General features: G+C 38.6%; 1 protein-coding gene across 19 annotated transcripts in view; it reads right to left on the reverse strand.

Moving 5' to 3' along the window:
• CARMIL1 (capping protein regulator and myosin 1 linker 1) overlaps window positions 1-24,180 on the reverse strand; it is a 314,309-nt gene that overhangs the window by 44,686 nt on the left and 245,443 nt on the right. For 12 of the 19 annotated variants that reach the window (XR_011995658.1, XM_072728997.1, XM_072728995.1 and 9 more), the window contains 2 exons: window positions 22,642-22,729; window positions 20,022-20,168 (listed from right to left, as the gene is read on the reverse strand). Coding sequence is in view for 16 of the 19 variants with exons in the window: in XM_072728997.1 (XP_072585098.1) it covers window positions 20,022-20,168; window positions 22,642-22,729 (235 nt within the window). In the remaining 3 variants the exon portion in view is untranslated. Of the gene's footprint in view, window positions 1-1,625; window positions 1,644-20,021; window positions 20,169-22,641; window positions 22,730-24,180 lie in introns of all 19 variants that reach the window. The other 7 variants (XR_011995657.1, XR_011995656.1, XM_072728996.1 and 4 more) reach the window with 1 other exon arrangement.

Raw genomic sequence — 24,180 nt, forward strand, 5'->3', positions numbered from 1 at the left:
CTCACTCTTTACTGGCTTACTCCTATGATCCCATTACATATAAATCTAAAGCAAGATGAAATATGACAGTGAGCTATGATTACCTATCCAAATATATATTTAGGAACAAATATTCTACATTTCCCTAGAAATCTGGTTTATATGCCAGGTTGGTCCTGCCAACCTCTTCTCATTCCTGTTGATTAGGTAAGTTGCAACCTGAGGGGGAAAAAAAAAATCTAGCTTACCATCTCTTTAGAACTGTCAACAATCTTGTATCAAAATAAAGGGGTTGATTTTCTCAGACTGCTTCTTAGTCTTCATTTCCTGCCCTGGACATTTGTCAGTGAGTATTTACTGAGAGGAGAAATCAGGAAGTGCCCCTCAGATGAAGAGAGTCAGCATCCGATGCAGAAGAGGTACACACACCAATGCACTCTTCATAGGTCAATTCATGGTTAACACTGTCCACTATTATTTTAGGCCTAGACAAAATTACTTTATTGTTCAAAATACATTTTGTTTTAAGTTATTTTCAATATTCACATACTCAGGAAATATGAGGAATAGTGTGTCAGATCTTTTAAAAATAACTTTAGAAGGAAAACTCTAAATGCAAGACTTTTTTCTCATCCTGACATCACAAAGCATCAATAAATCACCACCATGGCAGAGTGCAGATGAAACGCATGTCCCTATTCTCTAGGAATCTAAAATGTCCATTTTGCTCAGAAATCTTACTCATTTGATCCTATTTTTATAATGGAATTATAACCATTACTTTTCCACAAGTTATAGACTTACATTGGAACTTGACAAATATCACATTTTTTTCCTGTTAAACTCACTTTTAACATGTAATTCCTAGACATCCCTTTTTTTTTTTTAATGAGTTAAATTGGTTCTATCACCACAAAAATAGGATGGAGAAGTTGCCTTGTTCATTTTATCAAGTTCGTGCAAAGAAAATTGAACACCAATAAAAATTAATTAAAAAAAAATAAAATAAAGTTGGAAAATGCAGGTTGAAAAGAAAAAAAAAAAAGTTTGTGCAAAGAATAATAACATTCTTGCTCCGAGCTCTAGAATCCCTAATGTTCTTTTCCATGAGGTTAAAACAAACAAACAAACCAAAACAAAAACATGGTTGGTTAAAAAAAAACAAAACAAGAAAAACAGTTGGGAAATGGATTGGGAAAATTCTTCTAATACAAGAAGCAAATCCTGATGCCAATTTTCTACAGTCCTGAGAAGCAAGAACCAGGAAAAAAAAATCTGGACATTTAAGTAATCACACTTTTTATTTTATTTTATTTTATTTTATTTTATTTTATTTTATTTTATTTTTTTTTTCATGAAGGGAAAAACCACTTTTCCTCTCTTGAAGGGTTGGTATCCTCTTCATCGACACTCTGCTTGCTTTTAGGCACAGCAAGGATACTTTAAATTCATTGCCTGTTTTGCTAGCTGAACCATCTTATAAAATCCAATCTTGTCTCAAGTTGCTGCCTGTTTCATGCGGGATCCACAGACAGATGACGACACCAAGTCTACGGGGAGACTAGCCAGGCAGCACACAAGCAGATGGAGCATGAGAATGTAAACTAGTACAGCCAGAAACTGCAGAGCCACCAAAAAATACTTACACTTGTACAGCAGAGAGTCTCCATGCAGCAAAAAGGAAGGAAAAAAATATGAATGGAAGAGAGATAAAGCAACAGCATTACAAGAAAAGGGGAGGGAGAGACACGGTTCACAAGCAGAAAAGCTCCATAAAAAGCCTCCATAGCAGAGGAAATAAGAAGGGACCAAAAAAATATTATTGGCTTAACACAGCCAATCTAGCTTTTTATAAGCAGAAGCACAATTATAGCTTGAAAATAGCAGAAACTCATAGACCTGTTACCTCTTCTGTTAAGAGCATACAGAATGCCATCTACAAATCCCATGAGATACTGACCCCACTTGGGGAATGAAGACATCACCAGCCCCGAAGCACATTGCAGACAGAACACTAGGCAGACATTGGACAACCCCATGCAGGTTTTGGTTCTTGGGCCAAACTGATGGTCTCAGCAACAATGTGATAATAGTGTATCTCCAGGCATGTAGAAGCATCTCCTCTGGGGGCTTTCTATATTATCCTATGCTCCCCAGTGCACTTTAGGATGAAGTAGCTTTGAATTTTCTCTCTCCCTCTGTTGCCAAAGCTTTTCAGGAAAGGAGTTGATGCCAGGTTCTAAAACAGTTACCTACGCACAGTGTTATCGAAGCCAATGATACCTTATACCTTATATTTTACTTTAAATTTCTAATGAAATAATTTTTTAAATCTCACTGATCATCAACAGTTGTTAGATCATCTTCTTAATGTCATGAAAATTTATAAAAGAGTTTAAAAAAACATAACAACAAAAAAAAGTTCAGCTATTGAACGTCAGGCTTTGTGAAAGCAAAGTATTGAGGGGTAGGGGGTTTCAAATTTCCTGAAAACACACCCTGACGAAAGCTACCTCCTCCATCTAACTGGGCTGACTCTTTTTTTCACATTTCTTATTGTTTCTGTGCCAATTTTTCTCAATACACAACACGACGAAATAACGGGTCCAATCTGGGAATATGGGTCTCTTTAGAAAAAAGGTGGCACAGGGGGACCTGGGTGGTTCAGTTAGTTGAGCATCTGACTTTGGCTCAGGTCATGATCTCAGGATCCTGGGATGGAGCCCTGCTTTGTGCTCTGTGCTCAGTGGGGTGTTTGCTTGGGATTCCCTCTCTTCTTCTCCCTCTGACCTTCTCCTATTCACATGTGCATGCTCTCTAAATTCATACATACATACATACATACAATCTTAAAAAAAAAAACAGGTGGCACACCAGTCAAAGGCATTCCCCATAGCCATCACCAACATCACCGTTATCATTAGCATATTATCTGCTTATCAGGAAAGCTTCCATCAGCAATGTGCCAAAAGTCTCAGTCTCCAGACTAATTTCATACTTTATTAGGTAATTTTCTTCAAATAGATCTCATTTTAGGATTCAGTAAATTAGATTGAAAACAGCCTTGCTAGATAAAGGAGAAAAAGTAAAAATACATTTTTAATATTCCTGAATTGCCTGAAATAAAGACTCCTGCTTCCCCTTTTAAATCCACATCCTCTCCTGGAGACCCGGGATCGAATCCCACATCAGGCTCCCGGTGCATGGAGCCTGCTTCTCCCTCTGCCTGTGTCTCTGCCTCTCTCTCTTTCTCTCTGTATGACTATCATAAATAAATAAAATTAAAAAAAAATTAAAAAAAAAAAAAAAAAAGGGATCCCTGGGTGGCGCAGCGGTTTGGCGCCTGCCTTTGGCCTGGGGCGCGATCCTGGAGACCCGGGATCGAATCCCACGTCGGGCTCCCGGTGCATGGAGCCTGCTTCTCACTCTGCCTGTGTCTCTGCCTCTCTCTCTCTCTCTCTCTCTGTGACTATCATAAATAAATAAAAAAGTTAAAAAAAAAATAAATCCACATCCTCTCGAAAGTTTCCTTAAAGATATGATTATGGATACGTACACGAGTGAGTGACAGCTGGTGGTTAAGTCTCATGGATAATCTTAGACTTCCCTTCTTTTTATGAAAGGTTAGTTCAACAAGACAAGTGCTCTGTCCCAATTATCCACCTAAAGATCATTATATGTGAAGGTGAGGGACCTTTCAATTGGTTCAACTCCTAGAATGACAGGCAAGCCAAAAAAAAAAAAAAAATTCCTATGAAGAGGGAAACCATGGCAATAGATGACTCAACTTTTCAATGGAAAGAAGATCATTAGTTCATTCCTCTGCTCCTTTGGCACACTTTTTGCAACTCAGTTAACTATATTGACTCTAACTACTCCCACTAGGACAAGAGGAGGACCAGTGAGTGTTAAGAGCTTCTCCTCTCTTCAGAGTATGTCTCATGTGCAAGGCTTTGGCATCTAAGAACAGAGCTCTAATCCTCAATCTGTCACTTATGGGGTTGTGGGACTTTGGCCAATGTTTTTGTTATGTCAAGTTGTTGTTGTTGTTTGCCTATGTGCTCATAGGCTGTTTATTTGTCCAAGAGTAAGGAGGAGAGAGGATGAGGAGAAAAACCAATGCCCCAAGGTGGTAGAGCTGAGGGGAGACATGAACAGAAAGGTTCCTCCTCTTTCTCTTGTATGGACTCCAGAGAACTCCAGCTTCATAGGAGACCTCTGAGGGTGGCATAGGGGCCTCTAGGAGGCCTGGCAGTTGTTGTCTGGGGTCAAGATCCCCACAGGGGCCAGGTCTCAGGTTCAGGATGGCTACCCACTTGAGATAGAGCATGAGCTTGGGGGGGGGGGGGCTGCGGTGCACAGGGCAGAAGGAGAGGGAGAAGCAGACTCCCCGCTGAGCAGGAAGCCCAATGCAGGGCTCTATCCCAGGACCTTGAGATCATGACCCTAGCTGAAGGCAGATGCTTAACCAACCGAACCACCCAGGCGCCCCCAAGACTAGTTTTCTAGTTTGTAAAATAATTTGTTGTGAAGATTAAATAAGATAAAATGAATATTAACTGCTAATAGTGCCATTCAATAGCCTCACAGTGCTTCTATAACTGGTAGTGATTATGAACAATAGTGATTCTATCATCTTTCCATTTCCTGTTCCCAAGATAATGACTGGGGGGTGAGGATGCATGTGTAAGCAGTAGGCTTCTAAGAGCCAAAAGCTGGGAACAATCTAAAAGCTTTGATAGGGAAATGGATAACTCAAATGAAGTACAGCAAAATGATGGAACAGCAGTTTTAAAAGAGGAAAAAAAGTTTTACGTGTAACAACATGAACAAATCTCAAAAGATAATAGTGAATGAAAAACACAAGTTTTAGAAAAATACGCATGGCATGATGCCACTTATGTAAATTCTAAACCATGCAAAATAACACTAAATATTGTTCATGAATCCATGTATGTCTGAACATACAAAATAAACAGGAAGTGTCCCAACTCATGACAGTGGTAAGGGAAGGAGGAGAAGAGAGATTGTTGGTAGCGGTGGAAGGAGGCTACCACTTTATCAGGAACATTTTGTATTATTTAAGATTCAACAAATATTTACTGAGCACCTACAGCTTACCAGGCAATCTTGAGAATGGCATAGCAGTAAATAAGGTAAAGTTGGGTCTCTGGGCTCCTAGAGTTTACATTCTGGTATCAAAAAAATATACTGCTGGGGCACATGGGTGGCCAGTTAAGCATCCAACTCTTGTTCTCATGCTTGTGAGTTCAGCCCCTCAATGGGCTCTATGCTGAGCATGGAGCCTACTTAAACACACACACACACACACACACAAGCAACTCAGGGTTGTTTTTTATGTGCAAGTATTTTATAAGCATTATGACTGCTGTGCTGTGTTTCAAGAGGAGAAACCATCTCAACATTTAGTAGCTCCAAAAAGCCAAATTAAAACAAAAACTTGGCACCATGTCTACCTTCTTCATTTTGTTTACCAAAAAACTCACATGTGAGAGGTTAAAAAAAATTATCATGAACCTTGATGGGGTTTATTCTATTTATTTATACAAATGTCTTGGTAGTGATTTTAGCACTTCCTTCTATCAAAGCACAGAGATTGAGTGAACTGAACTACAGCTTTAATCCAGTGCCCCTCCCCCACAACACAGTTTATAGACTAGGGCACAAACATAAAAATGGAAGTACATGATCTATTTTAAAGAAGAATCCCTGAAATTAGATATATTTATTTTCATGAAAAATTTTTTCTATTGTCCTTATTTTTCCCATTTCATGTTGAACTGATAAAAACTTTCCTCATGAACCCTCATGGCTCATGTGTCCACTTCTTCAACCAATAAGCTCTTCACCTACATATACCTGCTCTCCTCCAGCCAACTATGTATTCTATTCTCAAATTTCAAAACAAATAGTATAATACATGTGTGCTCTTGACATAGGTCCCTTAATTATTAACATTTTGTCACATTACTTCAGTTAATTTCTTTCTTTCTCTCTCCCTCTCTGTCTCTAACACATATGCATGCACATTTTTGGTTGAATCATTTTAAAGTTTTTGACATCTTGACATTTCACTTTCAAATACTCCCGCAAGAACACTTTCTCCTACAGAACCATACACGATGATCACACCTACTAATAGCGATTCTAGAGTTTCTAATGTACACACTATGCTCCGTATTCAAATTTCCCCAGTTGTCCCTCAAATGCCTTGGAGCGCCCCTGCCTGTTGGATGCAGGATGTAAGGAAGAACTCACCACAGTGTGTCCTATGTCTCCTGAGTTTCTCTTCCTAGGGTGTCTTCCTCTCCCCATGACCAATCCTACTTTTCTTTTCCATGATTCTTTCTTGAGCAATTCAGGTCAATTGTTTCACAGACTTTCCCATATTCTCCATTTACCTGGAGATTGGATTCAGGCGAGCCATCACCCCCCCCCTCACTCCCCCACCACTGCCACACAGGTGATGCTGTGAACTAATGGCTGAATCACAGGTGGCACCCACATCAGGTTGTTCCACTGTTGGTAACACTAAGGTTGGTCATTTGGTTAGGTTGAGACTTCCAACCACTTCCTTATAAGGTTACATTTTCCCTTGGTAATTAATAATACATCTTTGAAGTGATACTTTTGTTTCACGGTGATGGCCCCATTTTCAAACAACCATCAACAATCCTTGCCTGAATGAATGAATACAACAGAGGCTACCAAATTGTACCTTTCCACTTCTATCATCATTCCTACATTTATTAGGTACTGTTCCCCTGCAAAGATCAACTATTCCTTAAAAAGTCCTCTGTATCCTCTCCTCTTTTATTTTCTTGGTATTGCTATGGACTCGTGGATTCTTAAAAATTAATTCAATGTATCATAAACTATTACTGTCCTTATTCTTTTTGGTGCCAGAGTGTCCCAGGGGAAGCCATTTCAATCTGGACTTTGTAGCCTTTGAAATGATCCCATTGGAGTTGGAGCCAATCCTTGCTTTTTGATACAAGATATGCTAGGTTCACCTTGTGCTTTTCTGTGCACTTTTAAAATAGATAGGGGTAATCTTTGTTTAATGTAGGAGGTTACAAAACTTAAATATTTCCTGCCAGATTTTCAGCTGAGTCAATGCTCAAGAGGAAACCAAAATTTAATCATTCTTCATTGATTTATACCCTCAACTATCTAACCAAATAGTGTGGTTTAAATATCTAACCTTATGTGTGGTTTAAAAAAGCAATTTCTAAAAAAAAAATTAAAATAAATAAAATGATATAAAGTAATTTCTATGCATTTCTATTTTTAAAAAGTTGAGCTGGTGTAGAGATCAATGAGAAAAAAAAGATTGCCTAATCCCTTTTATAATGATGGTTGGACAGGAACAAGTTTTAAACTCTAGGGAGGGTAGGGGTACATAAGCCATAACTCTGAGACAGCTGCAATAAATCTGTGGACAAAAGGAGAACAATACATAGAGATTTAGTGAGATTTAGTGGGGCTATTTCCCAGTGAACACAACATTAAATTCAGCTATTCATATCACCCTTATTAACTTTCACACCCAAAGTCTCATTTCATATAAAAGTTAAAATGGCATCACGGTGTTAAAACAAAAGCATTCAGAGAGCAGCCCTGATGAGAGGCTATTGTGAAAGTCACAGCAAGGAATGATTTGTACATTAATGTGGATCCCTTCCTTAGCTTCCAGATCTGTGCTTTTTTTTTTTTTTTTTGATGCGAGAAAATTAAAAATCTTTATCTTCCTAGCTCTGTCCTGTTTTCTCCAGGAAACAGTTAATGGCTTACTTTTCAATCATTTGAACTCTTCTTGCAACTGATGCCAAAGTGAAGTTTCACACTTGAATGTTTTTTTTAAAAAGTAGCTATAATTTAATGCATTTTCCTTAAGGGCTGTCCAAAGAATGAAAGTGCTTGGTACTGCTTTCAAGCAAGTATTTTACCTTGAGAGCCCTTGTTGGTGCTGCTGGGCACAGAAGCATGATGCTTATGAACACAAGTACCAGGTATGGGCCCCTTGCAGTGTTATTAAAAAAAAGCAAAGTTTATTTGCACTATTAAGTGCAATGTTTTGCATTTTACTGCACTATTAAGCACAATGTTATTCTAATAGTGATGAAAAGTTGAGTAACAATTTGCCTTTTTTTAATTGCAAAAGAATAAATAAATAATGAGGGAGTCTTCACCAAGTATTACCTTTGAGAGAGATATTTAAGTCTAGATCTTTGGAAAGTCCATGTGAAAATGGAAGGCAGGAATGAGGCAGTCGGGAGACTTAAAAAATTCGCCTTTGGAATGGACATCAGGGCTCAGTGTCACCAAGATGAATAATCAAACTTAGCCTAAAATGCTTAATGTAACACATTTACTCTGTCCATAGGATTTTAGCCCTATAAAGATGGCAAAAATTAATTGTTCCTACCGCCACCACCAAAAACCAGATTCAATCCTATAACAAAATGGAGCACCTGGGTGGCTCAGTTGGTTAAGTAAGCATCTGACTTTTGATTTCAGGGTTATGAGTTTTTCAAGCTCTGCATTGGTACCATACTGGGCATAGAGCCTACTTAAGAAAAAAAAGCTTTAAATCCTTTAAAAATTTACTCTACTACTGGTTTAAAAATCTTGAGTCCAGTAAATCCCACTGGTGCTAAGTAAAAAGAATAGATGGTGGTTGAAGGGCTGTAGTGGTCAATCAGCAATCAGGAGATGTGGTTCTGACTGGATCTCCAAGTTCTTTTAAGACTGACTCTTCAAACTCCTTGTCCTACATCTTCAACCTCAGACTGAACTTAAGGTAAAGATGGCTTATCACCCAAACTCTGTAAAAACCCGATCTGGTTCAGAAACCAAGATCTTTGTCATGTTCGGTTCAACTGCGTTTGATTAACATCCCTTCTAAATAGAATCTCCAGTGAGATTCTTAAAAGAGAATGGATTATTAAGTCATCTCTAAATTACAGATCCATTCCTTTGATAATTATTTGCTCATAGCCTTCAGTCATCCTTATTAACACAGTCTGCTTCATCTATGAGGAAATATGTCAAAAAACAAGGTGATCTTTTTGCCCCTTGTGATTTTTCTTTGGCTTTAGTTTCATTTTAAAGTGAGTTAACTATATGCAACCCAAGCTACAGAGAACACTTAGATAAACAGTCTATTAGACACTTCTTAATGTGTCCACTATGGTGTTGTATTATAGCTAAAGAAGACTGGCTTTCTAGAGCACATAGGTACAGTCTTTACCTGTTGTTCAATATTAATTATATAGCAAACCCTACACAAATGCCTTTCGAATGTTTAAGATTTCAGTATCAAATAACTGCATACAGGTGGCCAATTTATTCAGTTACCTGGGTAGTCAAGGCCACATAGTACACAATGAGAAGAATTTATGTGGTTTTACCAAGGCTGTGACAGAGAATGCTCTAATGTCTGTTTTAGAAGAAGGCCATTTGGCCATGTCAATTGGGTATGGCCTTTGGAGATTTCAACAGAGTACTTGCTCAAGGGCTGGAGTAGATTTGAAGCTGCTTGGTTGCAGGTATCCACCCTAGAGCTCAGCTCTGATTAGGTGGTCTTCTGAGGCAGAGAAATGGTCAATTTTGATAATCAGATGTTAGGTCTGAAGCTCTGGCATGAGTTTGGCTAAGGCTCCCCCTTACCCAACAAGCAGAACAGAGCACCATGCAGGCATAACTAGGAACTGATCCTGAACTTTGCTATAACTTCCTTGTGTTATTTTTTAACCTCTCTGAACTCTGTTCACTCACTTTACCTATAAATTACTAAAGGTGCCACCTAAGTAGTTTCTCAAGGAAAGCAGTACATGTATAACTCCAAGAAGCAACTATATGAATGAGGTTACACAACTGAAACTAAAATTTATAAAAGAAATGCAGTTATATCTGGAGTGTAGAAGTCATTTGTTTTTGGTCTAGTTTCTAAGTGTGGTTTTCAGTATGAAAGTCAGTAGGAGAATTTTCGGCAAAATATGCATCAAAGGTCAAAGCTAAAAACCATTTACTTTAGATTTTGATTTTGTTAAGGAATAGGCTAGGGGTACCTAGGTGGTTCAGTTGGTTAAGAGTCTGCCTTGGGCTCAGTTCATGATCCCAGGGTCCTGGGATTGAGCCCCATGTTGGGCTCCCTGATCAGTGGGGAGTCTGATTCTCCCTCACCTTTTGCCCCTCCCCCTACTTGTTCTCTCTCTCAAATAAATAAAATCTTTTAAAAAATTTAAAAATAGACAATATATAAGCAAGCTAAGAGATCTTTGTGAGCTCTACAAGACTGTGATATGGCCTCCAGCCTCTTTGTCACACCCCTCTATCCCTGCCATGCCATAATACCACAAGAGTCCCTCAACCTGGATGTTCTCCCCTCAGTCTGAGCCTCTGTGTACACTCCTCTCTGTTACATTTACTTACTCATTCTCCCAGCCAACCTCTCTTCAAATACAATCTTTCACTGTGCCAACAGTCACCGAGGGCCTACTGTGTGCCAGGCATGATGCTCAGAACCTTCCTCCAGGATGCCTTCCTTGAAAACACCCTTCCCCCAAGGTGGGCTGGGCACCCCTTCTCTGCTTCCAGGGCAAACCACACACCCTCGCAGAGCACTCTCCCACCACATCTAACATGTCACTCTATTCATGTGCAACCGCCTCAAGCCAAAAATGAGCTGAGACCCACTGAGAACAGCAAACTTTGTGTGGAAGGGAAGGAGTAAATCAGGACCAAGAAGTAAAAGAAACAAAGCCCAAATTAAGGCTGCATACAAGAAACTATACTTCTGTAGCCCCTGAACACTTTTTAAAAAATATTGTATTTCTTTGAGAGAGAGGGAAAGAGATAACAAGAGAGAGCATGAGAGGAGGGCAGGGAGACATAGAAGCAGACTTCCCACTGAGCAGGGAGCCTGACACAGGGCTGGGTCCCAGGACCCTGAGATCATGACCTGTGCCAAAGGCAGATGCTTAAATAATTTGAGCCAGCCAGGAGCCCCAGACTGACCTGCCTTGTATATGGAATGTATGTATGTCACAACCTAATGGATGTACATGTGTGTATAACTGAAGCAAACACGCAATGTAATCTGGTACTTCATATTCACACTTAATGTTTCATTTCTGAGAAGTGTCTTTAAACTCCTGGTCAAAACCATCCCATTGATTTGATGAGTCACCTGTGGGATGTGACAGAGGATTGCAAGATGCATTCTGTACTAATTCAAGCCTTTCTGGATGACCTCATTTCGGTGGCAGACTCCCATCTTTCCAAACCTAAGCAAATACGTGTGTGGGATTTACACGGATGATAGTGCTGGGGAAACTGGCTTTGCCACTTCTGCCTTTCAGCAGAGCAAACTTGGTGGGGGATGTCTTGGTTTCTTAGCCTCCCATTTCCAGCAAGAAGCTGGGAATATCGTACACAGTGGATGAACAATAAGCATCTATTAAACGAATAAGTGGCCTGCTAGTCTATATTTTTAGTTCAAAGAGTCATTCGATAGCTCATAACCAGCTAAGAGTTCATGAATGAGAAATGCTCCTGTATCCTCCCTGGGCTCCTGTGCCAGCAGATACCTTGTTCCTGTCTCTGTCTCTCCCCCTGGGTAAGCAAGCCCCCTTGAAGGACCGCCCACTTCCTTCTTCTTTAGACAGACACAAACATACATACTCACACACATACTTAGTATCCAAAGACACTGTGTTCTTTCACGATTTGAATACAGTCCTTAAAGAGGACATCTTTCATCCTGCAGGGATCTGACCTTTGGTCTCCACTGGCAAGCAATGATAATCTGGAGTTTTCTGATGGAAGGAAGAGGTTGTCAAAACAAATGCGCATAGTCCACAAACATGAGGTTACTAAAGTTGCAAAGTGGAACTGATTTTAGAGAAATTATCAAATACTGGTTCTACTGTACTATCCCAGGAGTTACTAAATCTGTGATTGCTTGTAAGGGACTTAGCTAGTTAGCACTTTACTAGAAAATGTCCTGTTTAAGGAAGTATAAGTAACTCCTCTGTCATCTATAACTGCCCCCTCATGTAAACAATGGTATGGTTTTGGTTTGTTTCATCAATCCACAGCCTATTAGGGTCATTTGCTTAATTTAATTCCTGAGGGAAACCAAAATTATCTTTTATAGTTACCACTACATGTCAGAATAGAGCTCAGAAGAATCATCATATCCTCTGCAAGTCAGATGCCCAGTTTTGATGCTGGTTTTGGAACGTCCTGACTAGTCACAACTAGTTAATGTTCTAAGTTATTTTATGGTGCCAGTTAAAAATTAGAAAATTAAGAAAACTGTCAGCCGTCAGGGAATGGCAGCCTCTTTAGGGATTTGCAGGGTACCCCTGGCATTTCCACAAAGGACTGCCATAAAAATTACTAGAACTTTGAGAAACACACTACTTGCTCTGGCTAAACTATATAGATTGCGCTATAGGTTTGAAAATTAAAATGTGGAAATTAAGAGGTTTTCTTGGGCTGCTTTCCAGTGGTTATAAAGTCAAAACCTCTATTTCCCATAATGATATCAATAAGGAAATGACTTTACAGAATAAATAAAATCATAAGAAGAAGCCAATAGGGCTTGAACACAGTGCAACTAATTTACATGAGATATCGACTCAATGATCTATACTTGGTACTGTTGTTAATAGATTAGTTAAACTAATAACTGCTGATACTTGAAAGTGGGGTGGGTTTTTTTTTGAGGGGATTTGTTTTTAAAAAGTATTTTGACCAAGACAAACAGATCTTCATTACATTTTAATCTGTATTAAAAGGCTTAAAAATTAGGGGTACCTGGGTGGTTCAGTTGGTTAAGCATCTGCCTTTGACTCAGGTCATGGTCCCGAGGTCCTGGGATCAAGCCCCAGGTCAGTCTCCCCACTCAACAAGGAGCCTGCTTCTCCCCCCTCCACTCGTGTTCTCTCTCTCTCTCTCTCATGCTCTCTCAAATAAATAAAAACTTTTTTAAAAAAAAAGCTTAAAAAATTATATATTAAAATTTGAGGCTGAGTTTAAGGGAAAATAATTGTTATTTTCTCATTGAAAAAAGGATTCACAAGATGTACTAATAATTCAAGCCTTTTAAAATTCTTTTCCAAAGAAATAGCAGTAAGTAGATGAACTGCTCCTTTGCATGAATATCTTTTGATTTAAAACTGGTATGAAACTCATTAAAATAAATGAAAGAATTACACACAATTAGTGAGTTAGTTATACTACAGAGCAGACACTGGCTCTTCACCCACTTGGCATGGGATCCTAAATGCTGAGCTTCTGTGATTTTTTAAAGGTGGTAAACTATATATAATGATAAATTAAATACTGAGAAATAACTAATCAGTAGAATGCAAACAGCATCCTTCAATACCCCAAAGGCCAATGACAAAGTGAAGTTGAAAGAGACAGCTGGGAATATTGATTTCCTAAGAGCACCCGATTGCAGGAAAGAACAGATGGTCTACGGACAATCAAGAGGCTAAGTAAATACACATTTCAGCATGACATAGAAGGCATGTGTGTTGGGATTTTAAGTATGTAGGAAAGCTAATTTATCATTGTCACCAACAAAATAGCACATGGAAAGGCAAGTAATATTCCAGGTAAGCCCAAAGTGGGCAGATTCAAGTCTACCAATTGAGCATGTCAGATTTTTGATCCAGTGGTTTCCAATAACGTTTAAAACCTGAAGGCTTAGGTTATGTTTATACAGCACATGTCTTTCATTTGGGTTCCTGTTCATATGTCAATTTAATTTGGAATTAGTAAGCAGACTTGTTACACAAAGCAATGCAAGTCTAATTAAATCTAACTCAAGATTTAATTCTGGATGTAAGAAATATGCCATATATGACATCCATATACTATGATACCAAACTGCCTGCCTTTGGGTGACCTCAGGTCACTTGGACAAGTTGCTTAACTTGTTCTACGCCTTGTTTCCCCACTTGTTCTTAACTGTTCTATGCCTCAGTTTCTCCACTTATAGACACAAGATAGCAATGATATCTATCATTAATAGGTGATTGTTTAAGGACTGAACTGCTTACTCTTCATAAAGAGTGAAGAATAGCACCTGGCACATTATAGGGACTTCATCTATGTGTTAAAGAAATGAACACAACTTTTTAAACCATCTGATTTTCTCCTTGGAGTAAAGTGACATCAGAATCTCTGGGGCTATGAGAGTGGACACAGGCTGGAAGTCTGCAGGTTATTCTGATGGCTCTCATTCTATCCAGGCCCTCCTCCCCTGACCGCCACCCCCACCCCGTGATTCCCACCATATGAACTAGATAACCTCTGAGTTTTTTTCTTTTTTTATAGATTTTATTTATTGATTCTTGAGACACAGAGAGAGAAGCAGAGACATAGGCAGAGGGAGAAACAGGCTCTCTGCAGGGAGCTCAATGCGGGACTCGATGCCAGGACCCTGGGATCAAAGCCTGAGCCAATGGCAGATGCTCAACCACTGAGCCACCCAGGCACCCCCTCTGAGTTTCTTTCTAGCTAAAAGAAAAAGAGAATTATTTGATTGAAGACAGTTTTGCAACTCTGCCCTTTTATTTAAAGAAAACTGCCTTCTCCTTCAACAATAATGAAACTAAGATTGATGAGAAGGTCTCAGACATCCCCCCCAGTGGGTATCAGGGCCTGTCACACCACTCATTCATTCTTATTTCAGCCCTCACTTAGTCAAAGAGTAAGTTTAGGAAATCAGTCTATTGGGACACCTGGGTGACTCAGCGGGTGAAGTATCTGCCTTCGGCTCAGGTCATGATCACAAGGTCCTGGATTGAGCCCTGCATCAGGCTCCCTGCTCAGTGGGGAGTCTGCTTCTCCTTCTGCCCCTCCCCCTGCTCATGCTCTGTATCAAATAAATAAATATTTTTAAAAAGTTTTTTAAATAAAGAAATCAGTCATATAGATGATTGTTTCCATCTTCAAAAAGGCAATCCTTGAACCCAACTAATATAAATTTCTACCTCTGATTTATGGCACTAAACCTTCCTTAGTGTGATTATAACTCCTGGTTCTTTAAAGAGATATAAGGATTGAAATGGAACTGACTTTTGGACCAAAGAGAAATGGAAGAAAACATGAGACAAGATATCTGGGGGTAGGGGGAAAAAAAGAGATGCCCAGATTGCCTACCAAGTTTAAGAAATGTTCAAAAATAGATTTAGCAGATGTCATGAACATCATAGGCAAAAACTGCCAGGATCCTGAATCTGTAAGTAGAATTGCTAAGGAGGAGGCTGGTAATGAGTCCAAGTTTCTTTGGAATGCCCTAGGCAAAGTGTCACAGGGCTCTGGGGTATCAATAAACATTTTAGGTAATAGTAAAGTTACAGCATCACACTCAACAGTGCTCTTGCTGTGTGTATGGCACAAACTCTACCTGCTGGAGGCTCACAGTTCCATGTGGGAAAGGCTGTATCCACGCATGGATGCACTTGTTCTTCTGGGACCCTTTCACACAATACTTAACCTGTGTCCTATCTTCCAGGATCACTTAAGCCGGAAATGCTGCCAAGGAATATGTACACATTCATTCATTCAGAAAACCAAAACAGATTAAATCTCTCTCCCTTGCAAATATGTTCTTCAGACCTTTTTAAAATAGCACCATGTGAGGACCTGGATATTTGGGAATAGATATCAATGAGAAATACAAGTGATTTGCCACTTTGATTTTGAGAGATGATAGGAGGGGTAGTTTTAAAAGGTGAAACTAATTTTCAAATTAGCTCTGGATTTGTGCCACTGGCTTAAGGTATAAAGTCCAAAGCTGAGAAAATGGATTCTCTTTAGGAAAGGGATCCCTGCACTCAGAAGAGCTGCCATGGTGTACACTGTGGGTGGCTTGGGATCGATGGTCAGGCTGAGGGTATTGGGAAAATCATTACAGTACAAATCCACTGATGTGCACTTTCTCCACACAAATGTTCTTTCCCATTAAACTAACAGTAAACTCAGCTCTGGTTTTCTGCTCCTTAACAAGTCATTAGCTGAGTTAAAACAATGATGAAGGAATTAGTTGGAACAAAAAAAAAAAAATGCTATTTTCAAATTCTGCCCATGTATTGCTTTTTTATAGAGAGCTCCATCCCATGTTTCTCTGTTACCCACTCATACCTAAGGCCCTGCTCCCCCCACCATTCAGCAGGTGCTCAGTCAGGAACAGTCCTCAATGCTTGCCTCCATGGTGGTCAGAACCAGAAAAAATCCACCCTTCTAACTTAGGCCATCCTATGAGCCTGGTTCTGGGAAACCTCTATTTATGCTTCTTAGGTCACAGCAACAGGAACATTTTTATAAAATGGAAACCACTCCGTGTTGGGTATGCCTGCAGCATAGTTTTGCCCTTTGCTCCTGATGGTGGTTCTGCATCTCAATTTTAAAATATAACCTGCAATTTAAAAAAAGGTACAGGGGCACCGGGGTGGCTCAGTGGTTGAGCATCTGCCTCTGGCTCAGGTTGTGAATCTGGGGTCCTGGGATCAAGTCCCACATTGGGCTTCCTGTAGGGAGTCTGCTTCTCCTTCTGCCTATGTCTTTGCCTCTCTCTCTCATAAATAAATACATAAAATCTTAAAAAAATAAAAATAAAAAATGGTACAGACTTCTGATCATCAGATACACAAGTCCTAGGAATGTAACATACACTGCTCTAAGCATAGTTAGTACCCTACTGCATATCTGAAAGTTCCTAAGAGTAGATCATAAATGTTCTCACAAAGAACAAAAAGTTTGTAACTATGTGTTATGACGGATGTTAACTAAATTTACTGTCGTCGTCATTTTACAATATATATGTATATATATATCAAATCATTATATTGTATACCTAAAAGTAAAACAACACCAAGATACCTGACAGAAAGAAAAAAAAAAAAAAAAAGATACCTGACAGGCTCAGTCAGTAGAGCCTATGACTCTTGATCTTGGGGGTCATGAGTTTGAGCCCCACATTGGGTGTAGAGTTACATTAAAAATAAATATGTAGGGATCCCTGGGTGGCACAGCGGTTTGGCGCCTGCCTTTGGCCCAGGGCACGATCCTGGAGACCTCAGATCGAATCCCACATCGGGCTCCCGGTGCATGGAGCCTGCTTCTCCCTCTGCCTATGTCTCTGCCATTCTCTCTCTCTCTCTCTCTCTCTCTCTGTGACTATCATAAATAAATAAATAAATAAATAAATAAATAAATAAATAAGTAAGTAAGTAAGTAAGTAAGTAAGTAAGTAAGTAAGTAAAGAGGGTCTTGGGTGGCTCCGTTTGTCTGACTCTTGATTTCAGCTCAGGTCATGATTTCAGGGTCCTGGGATGGAGCCCTATGTGGGGCTCAGTGCTGGGCATGGAGCCTGCTTAAGATTCTCTCTATACCTCAGGATGCCTGGGTGGCTCAGCAGTTGGGTGCCTGCCTTCGGCTCAGATCGTGATCCTGGGATCCCGGATTGAGTCCCGTATTGGGCTCCCTGCGAGGAGCCTGCTTCTCCCTCTGCCTATGTCTCTGTCTCTCTTGAGTCCGTGTCTCTCATGAATGAATGAATAAATAAATAAATACACACATACATACATACATACAGAAATATTTTTTTTTAAAAAAGATTTTCTCTGCCTCTCCTTCTTGCCCCTACCCCTGCTCATGTGCACTCTCTCCCTCTCCCAAATATATAAATAAATCTTTTTTCAAAAATAAAAAGTAAATAAAACAAAGAGTGTTATATGTCAATTGTACCTTAATAAAAAATAAATTTAAAGAAATTATTTTCTCCTCTATTCTCACCCCACCCACTTTAAGAACCACCTTTTTCTTTCACATGACAAACCCCTAATCAATCATACAAAAACAAAGTTTACACAATGAAACACCATCCTTATAGTGGCTAAGCTAGTCTTTCTTAGCCAACACTCTCAGCCTAAACCACATAACTTATAAATGCAACAAAATACATCTTACTAACTCACATTTTCTTTACTCTTTCTGAACTCACACATGACCAAACAATTCTGGTAGCAAACGTGACATGTAGAGTTAATTTTGAATTTAAAACTATTTCCTAAAACAAACAAACAAACAAACACCTTATTTTCTATAACATACTTATTTTCTTTGGGGTTAGCCTAAGAGCTTACTGAATAATTACCCTGTGTTAACTTCGATTGCCTCAAGATGCAAACAAAGTAAAAATACTAAAGACACATTTTACAATATACTGGACAAGCAAGTTATTTAAAAACTTGACAATTCCTCCCACATAGAGTAAATAAATACACTTGTAAGTTTACATAGTTGTATAGCAAATTATCTGCCATCATTAGCTCTACTAGAATGTTATTTGAAAAAGTAGGATTTTATTTCTGACTTTCTTTGCTAGCCTCTTTGTATATGATAGGATTTTATCTGGAGGGTTCTCAATTATTTTATTCACCAACTTTAACAGGTAACAATGGTTTATAAATAAGAAAGTACTTAAAGCATTATCTTTCCTTCTGGGCTAGAAAAATAATAGTGGGCACCTCACATCCTTGGTTTTGAAAGTTTAAAACAAGTATCATTTCTGACATGCCTGAAACTAAAAACTACTAAAATCATTAGTAATTGTAGAAACATTTGGACAAAGAAGTAGCCCAGATGTTATCTCAGCAGCACTCTCTCAGATTATAAGGAATTCCTAAAAGATGAATTATTTTAGTGAAACATAAAAATATTGAATACGGAGGCACATATAACTGTTATAATGGTAAAGTAAAATGTAACTATGTTAATAATACAAATTCTAAAATAATGAAATAGGAACCTAAGTAAAATTGCCCTTAGAGCAGAAAAAATGTATCAGCAACCTGAACACTCTAGTTATGTGGCCAGATGAATATACCATGTGAAATTTAGAAAGTAAGGAATTGAGACCCACTGCTAGGTAACACTGTATGTATATTCCATCTTCTAAAGCACACATCAAGTCAAGGGAATTAAATAGAATATAAACTAAATGGGAAATGCAAATTTAAGAGGATACCCTCAAATTATGTAAGTTAACAATAGGAAAAAGCACCATAAGGAAAAAAGTGATAGGACCAAGACAGAAATAGTCATTCCACACATTCTGTGTGGGAAAAAGTCCTTCCATTTTTAATGGCTTATTTATTTTTAAATATTTTATAAATATTATAAATATATTATATTTAAATATAAATATATATATTTATAAATATAAATATTATAAATATATATTATAAATATATTTAAATATAAATAAAAGTCCTCCATTTTTAATGGCTTATTTATTTTAAAATATTTTCTTGTTACCAATGACTTTCAAAAGTTAAATAATAAATTTCTCCTAATGAATTCAGGAATTTTTTCCACTGCAGCCACAGGGACAGAACCAGGTTTTATGGCTCAGTGAAACTTCCACAATTTGTCCTTGGGAGGGGTGTATGGGAATGCTCTTTAAGAAAAGTTTTAAGAAACAAATAAACCCAAAAGAATGAGCAAAAGAAAAAAAGAGAGAGACAAACCAAGAAATATACTGTTAACTCTAAAGAACAAACTCGTTGTCACCAGAGGGGAGGTTGGTGGAGGGATGGTTAACATAGGTGATGGGGATGAAGGAGGGCACCTGTGATGAGCTCCAGGTGATGGATGAAAGTGCTGAGTCACCATATTGTACCCCTAAAACTAATATTACACTGTCTGTTAACATACTGGAATATAGAATAGAATTAAATGAAATAAAATAAAGTGAGGTTTTATAAAATTACAAATCCAAAGTATGGTACCGGGCTTTGGAGGGGGACCTGAAGCTTCAGCTTTATTAGCTTCATTAACAATCTCTGTAAGCAATAAGTTTCTGAAAGAATGATCCCTGCCAGGGAGTTTTATTTGGTCTGGTTTGTAAAGGTGAGATCTTAAAAAAAAAAAATTTAGTAGCAAAGCCCTATGGTGATGGAGTCATGGTGTCACCAAAGGATGTGTCTTACCATACAAGTATCCAGATCTTCCAAACGCTCCATCTCCGTGAGCTCCTCCATCGTGATGACAGAGTGCTTAGCTGGCTTCTCCACCAGCTCAATCTCTATGGCCTCAGGCTCAGGAAGGGTCTTGCCTCGTCTGCTGAAATGGTCAGTCTAAGAGAGTCAAGACGGGTACAAGGAGAAAAGGCACCAAAGGCAAAGGAAGAGCAAGTTAGCAGAATTCTGGAAGATACCTTCCACAAGGTGGCACAGTGAAGGATTCCACCTGTGTGTGGTTAATGACAATTCTTAACACATTCCCACTACAATAACTCACCTCTTACTATCTTTGGAGGGTGGACTGTCTTAAGCAAGAAATTACAAAACCTCCTTTAGTAATTGACAAGAATACTTAGTCTAGAAGAAAACAAGGAGTGTTCTTTTTATTAATTTTATTTTATATTTCCTCTGAAATAATTTATTTCTCTCTCTAATGCTTTAAAAGTATCTAATTAGGAGACATAAGATGTTTCCAACATTCTCAGTTTTTAAAGGGTTGAAAGGAAGGAAATTGCTAACAAAATTGTAACTGCTGCTAGCTTTCATTGTTTTCAGATCATGAATACCATATTTAATAGGATTTATTAATTTCCAGTGTTATGCTCTAGGTAAACCTAAAAAAAATTAATGATAAGAGAATAAACTGGGCTGAAATTAATAAACTCTAGTGCTGAGCTGAATCATCACTAGGAACTTTGATTAACTCTTGTGAAACGATGAGAACCAGTTGACAATACTGTGGAACCTCTGGCTATACTTCTAAAGTTAAATTAGAGAACATATTAATGTAATTGGAATGTCTCTGAAAACAAAATTTCATTTTTTTTAGATACTATCCTTTCATATAACAGTTAAGCCAAGCTCTCTCCTTACAATCCAAATCTGCAGAATATTAAAATAAAGCTTACTATAAAAGTGCACCCACAGGGATCCCTGGGTGGCTCAGTGGTTTAGTGCCTGCCTTCAGCCCAGGGCGTGATCCTGGAGTCTCGGGATGGAGTCCCATATCGGGCTCCCTGCCTGGAGCCTGCTTCTCCCTCTGCCTGTGTCTCTGCCTCTCTCTGTGTGTCTCTCATGACTAAATAAATAAAATCATAAAATCTTAAAAAAAAATTTACCCACACAATTCTTTTTTAAATTGAAAAAAAAAAGTCAATATTTTCTGAGTACATTCTTTAAAGGAAACATGTTAAAAAAAAAAAGCAGAAAATTCAACCCTTCAGTGTAGTGCTCATGTACAGTCACGTTGATACAATCATGTTGAGGGCATTTTGAGGTGGTCCTTGCAGCCTTGGGTTATGGAGAAACTGTTCTATAAAGCATGCTCCATGGATGTTGTGTCTGCTTATTTAAAAAAGGAAAAGTCTGACTTGGGAGCTCTAAACAATAACATAGCTCTTTATTGTGCCATAAGCTAGAAGCTAGTGATTCTTAGATTCTCTGTGGGGAGGAACCAGTTTTTTATATTTCCAGTTTGCCACAAACCAATAGAACTGGTGAAATACAATAAAAATGAAACTTTAGAGAAATAACTGTGTTTGTGTATTGTGGCCATCTCAAATTGCTCCAGAATTTTCTCTGTGTTTCTTCTTGCCTGTTGACCTAACCTTGTCAGGTGCCCATAGGTTCGTGGGGCCAGCTCCAACCCATGGGCAGCATTTTGATGGCACTGCTCTAGATGCCTGTCCTACCTTTTCAATTTTAGAGGACAGCCTATGTATTTTTCTAAAATGAGTTTTTCAGAATATTCATGTTGCCTGCCTCGTGGAAAAGAAGCAGTTACTGTTGTTCTCACCGTGGTGTTTTCTGGCGTCACCAACAATTCAATGTCATAAAACAGGCTATTTCCAGCCTGTAATTAACCTGAAATGGGGAATATGTCATAACTTGCTTGAGAGATTCCTATCACATCACATTGCTACAATGTTCATGACGCAAGATGTAAGGAGTAACAAAACTTTCATAGGTGCCTCAGAGGACTTCCTAAAGTTAAAAACACATGAAGTGTCTGATATATTTTTTATATGCACCAGTATTGGAAGTAAAGTCTTCTACTTTGATAAAACCAGTCTCTAGATGAAGAAAATTTATTTCTTCACCTCAGTTACATCCAAGAGGCCTGGCTGGGCACTCGGCAGCTATCAATCCCTAGGACATGTCCATTTTACCCTTGACTTTCTTTGGACTCCAAATATTTCATTCTCCTCACCCCATGTTTTCAAGAATAGTCCATTACCAAATTATCATATCAGAGAGCAACAAAACAAGCACACAAAAATTAATCGTAATTTCTTAATTTTAGATCTCAGCCTCAGCATTATTTCATACCAAAACCTTTGACCAGCAATATAAATCACACAACAAAACTTCTCAATACAATTACTTCTCCTTTCCCCTTCTATTCCCTGGAGAAGCTCTAACATGTTCTATATTTGGAAGCAATGTAGGAGGGAAAAGCAGGATCTTGGCCCATAAAGTTGCAAAAGAGTAAAATGCAGGAAAGAAGCCACATCCCCATGTTGGAGCCTGCCCTGCTTCACAGCAGCCCACAACAGGAAGTCCCACTCAAGATGTCCACCACACTCACCAGTTTATGATGGCAGTGTGAAAGTGCATCCAGAATTTCATCCACAATTCGATCAGACAGGAAGGAGGCCACTGTCAACTTCACTTCACTATGTGAAAAACAAAAGTACACAGTGACATTTTAATTTGTATGGAAAAACATCACCCACCCTTGATGCTATGCTGTTGATAAGGTCAACTGCGATTCTGTTTCTGTCTTTGAAAATGGAACAGAAGAATGTGTGAACAGGGCTAAGGATTTCCAAAGATAAGCTTTAAGTGCTGCCATAAACACACAGGTAATAGATTTTCTTTACCAATTTCAACCTGCCTCTGCAATCTCAAAACTCAAGATTTAGTGGAAGAAATGAAAAACACCTGGGTAAAGACAAACTTAATGGGAACCACATGTACCATGTTGTGAAGAACAATTCTTCCATTGACAAAAAGGAAAACAAACCCAGGCTGGAGTAAATTAAGAGAGTCTGATTGTTAGACTTTGGTTATTACTTAAATATGCATTTCCCCCATCTTAAAAAAAAAAAAAAAAAACCTCTACCGACCAAAGGGTACCATACTCAACTGCTTCTGCTTGTACCCCTCATCTTCCTTCAAATTGCTACAGATTCACTGTTCTCCTGCCTTTTAACAGAGGTTAGGGAAACATTCAGTTTCTGTGCCTCTCACCTGACCTGAAGAAGGGGTCTCGACGCCAGGAAGGAACCCGCTAGCTAGTTTTGGGGTTTTCACTAATAAAGAAGTCAGCCATGAAGGTCTCACTCAGAGAGCTGTTTTTTTAGTCTGCATTGTAGTTATTGGCTATTCTCAAGAATTCAAACTCCACTGAAGTCTGTTCAGTCTGAATAATCCTACCTAAATGAACATACGCACAAATAGACGCAAACGCACAACACTTAAAAGTGAATGTGCTAGAGAGATACCCACACTCCAACATAGCCTTTTAAAAGTTCAATCTGCTTTTGAAGTCAAGAATTTTAAATATTTTAAAGTAGGGGAAGGGAGTTATCAAAATAAAATTATTTAATCCTAAAGCTAAGGTTGAAAGTCTATTTGTGTAACAGGGGGAAAAATCTTTTTAACCTAAAGGCAGTAAATTTGCATTGAGATTTTTTCCCAAGGCAGATTTCAGATGGCAAATCAGAAAAATGGAAGCACTAAGTCTTTGATGTCTACATTAAAAATTTTCCTAGGCTAAAGATAAAAGGATGTTTATTTAATTCCTGCCTCCAAAACAAGGTTTCAGTAGCTATTGGATTTATCTAACAATTTACTTTTTTATTCCCCAGAGGTCCACTGATAAGATTCACCTGGGTCTCATTAAAAATACAGATTAGTAGGTCCCACTCTAAACCTGGGGTGAGGGTGGGGGGATGAGGGGGAAAATTAGAAATCTCATTTGACAAGTACTTCCTCTCATTTTTTTAAGGCATGTTTGGGAATTTTACTTCCTCATAAAACTATAGAATCTGTCATTTTATTTCTCCTCTTCCCCACCCCCTCTGAGTTGGGGAAGGGTAGTTTATCTGTTTCAAACTGTAGC

The sequence above is a fragment of the Vulpes vulpes genome, chromosome 12 (assembly GCF_048418805.1).
Source record: "Vulpes vulpes isolate BD-2025 chromosome 12, VulVul3, whole genome shotgun sequence".
NCBI classification, from domain to species: domain Eukaryota; kingdom Metazoa; phylum Chordata; class Mammalia; order Carnivora; family Canidae; genus Vulpes; species Vulpes vulpes.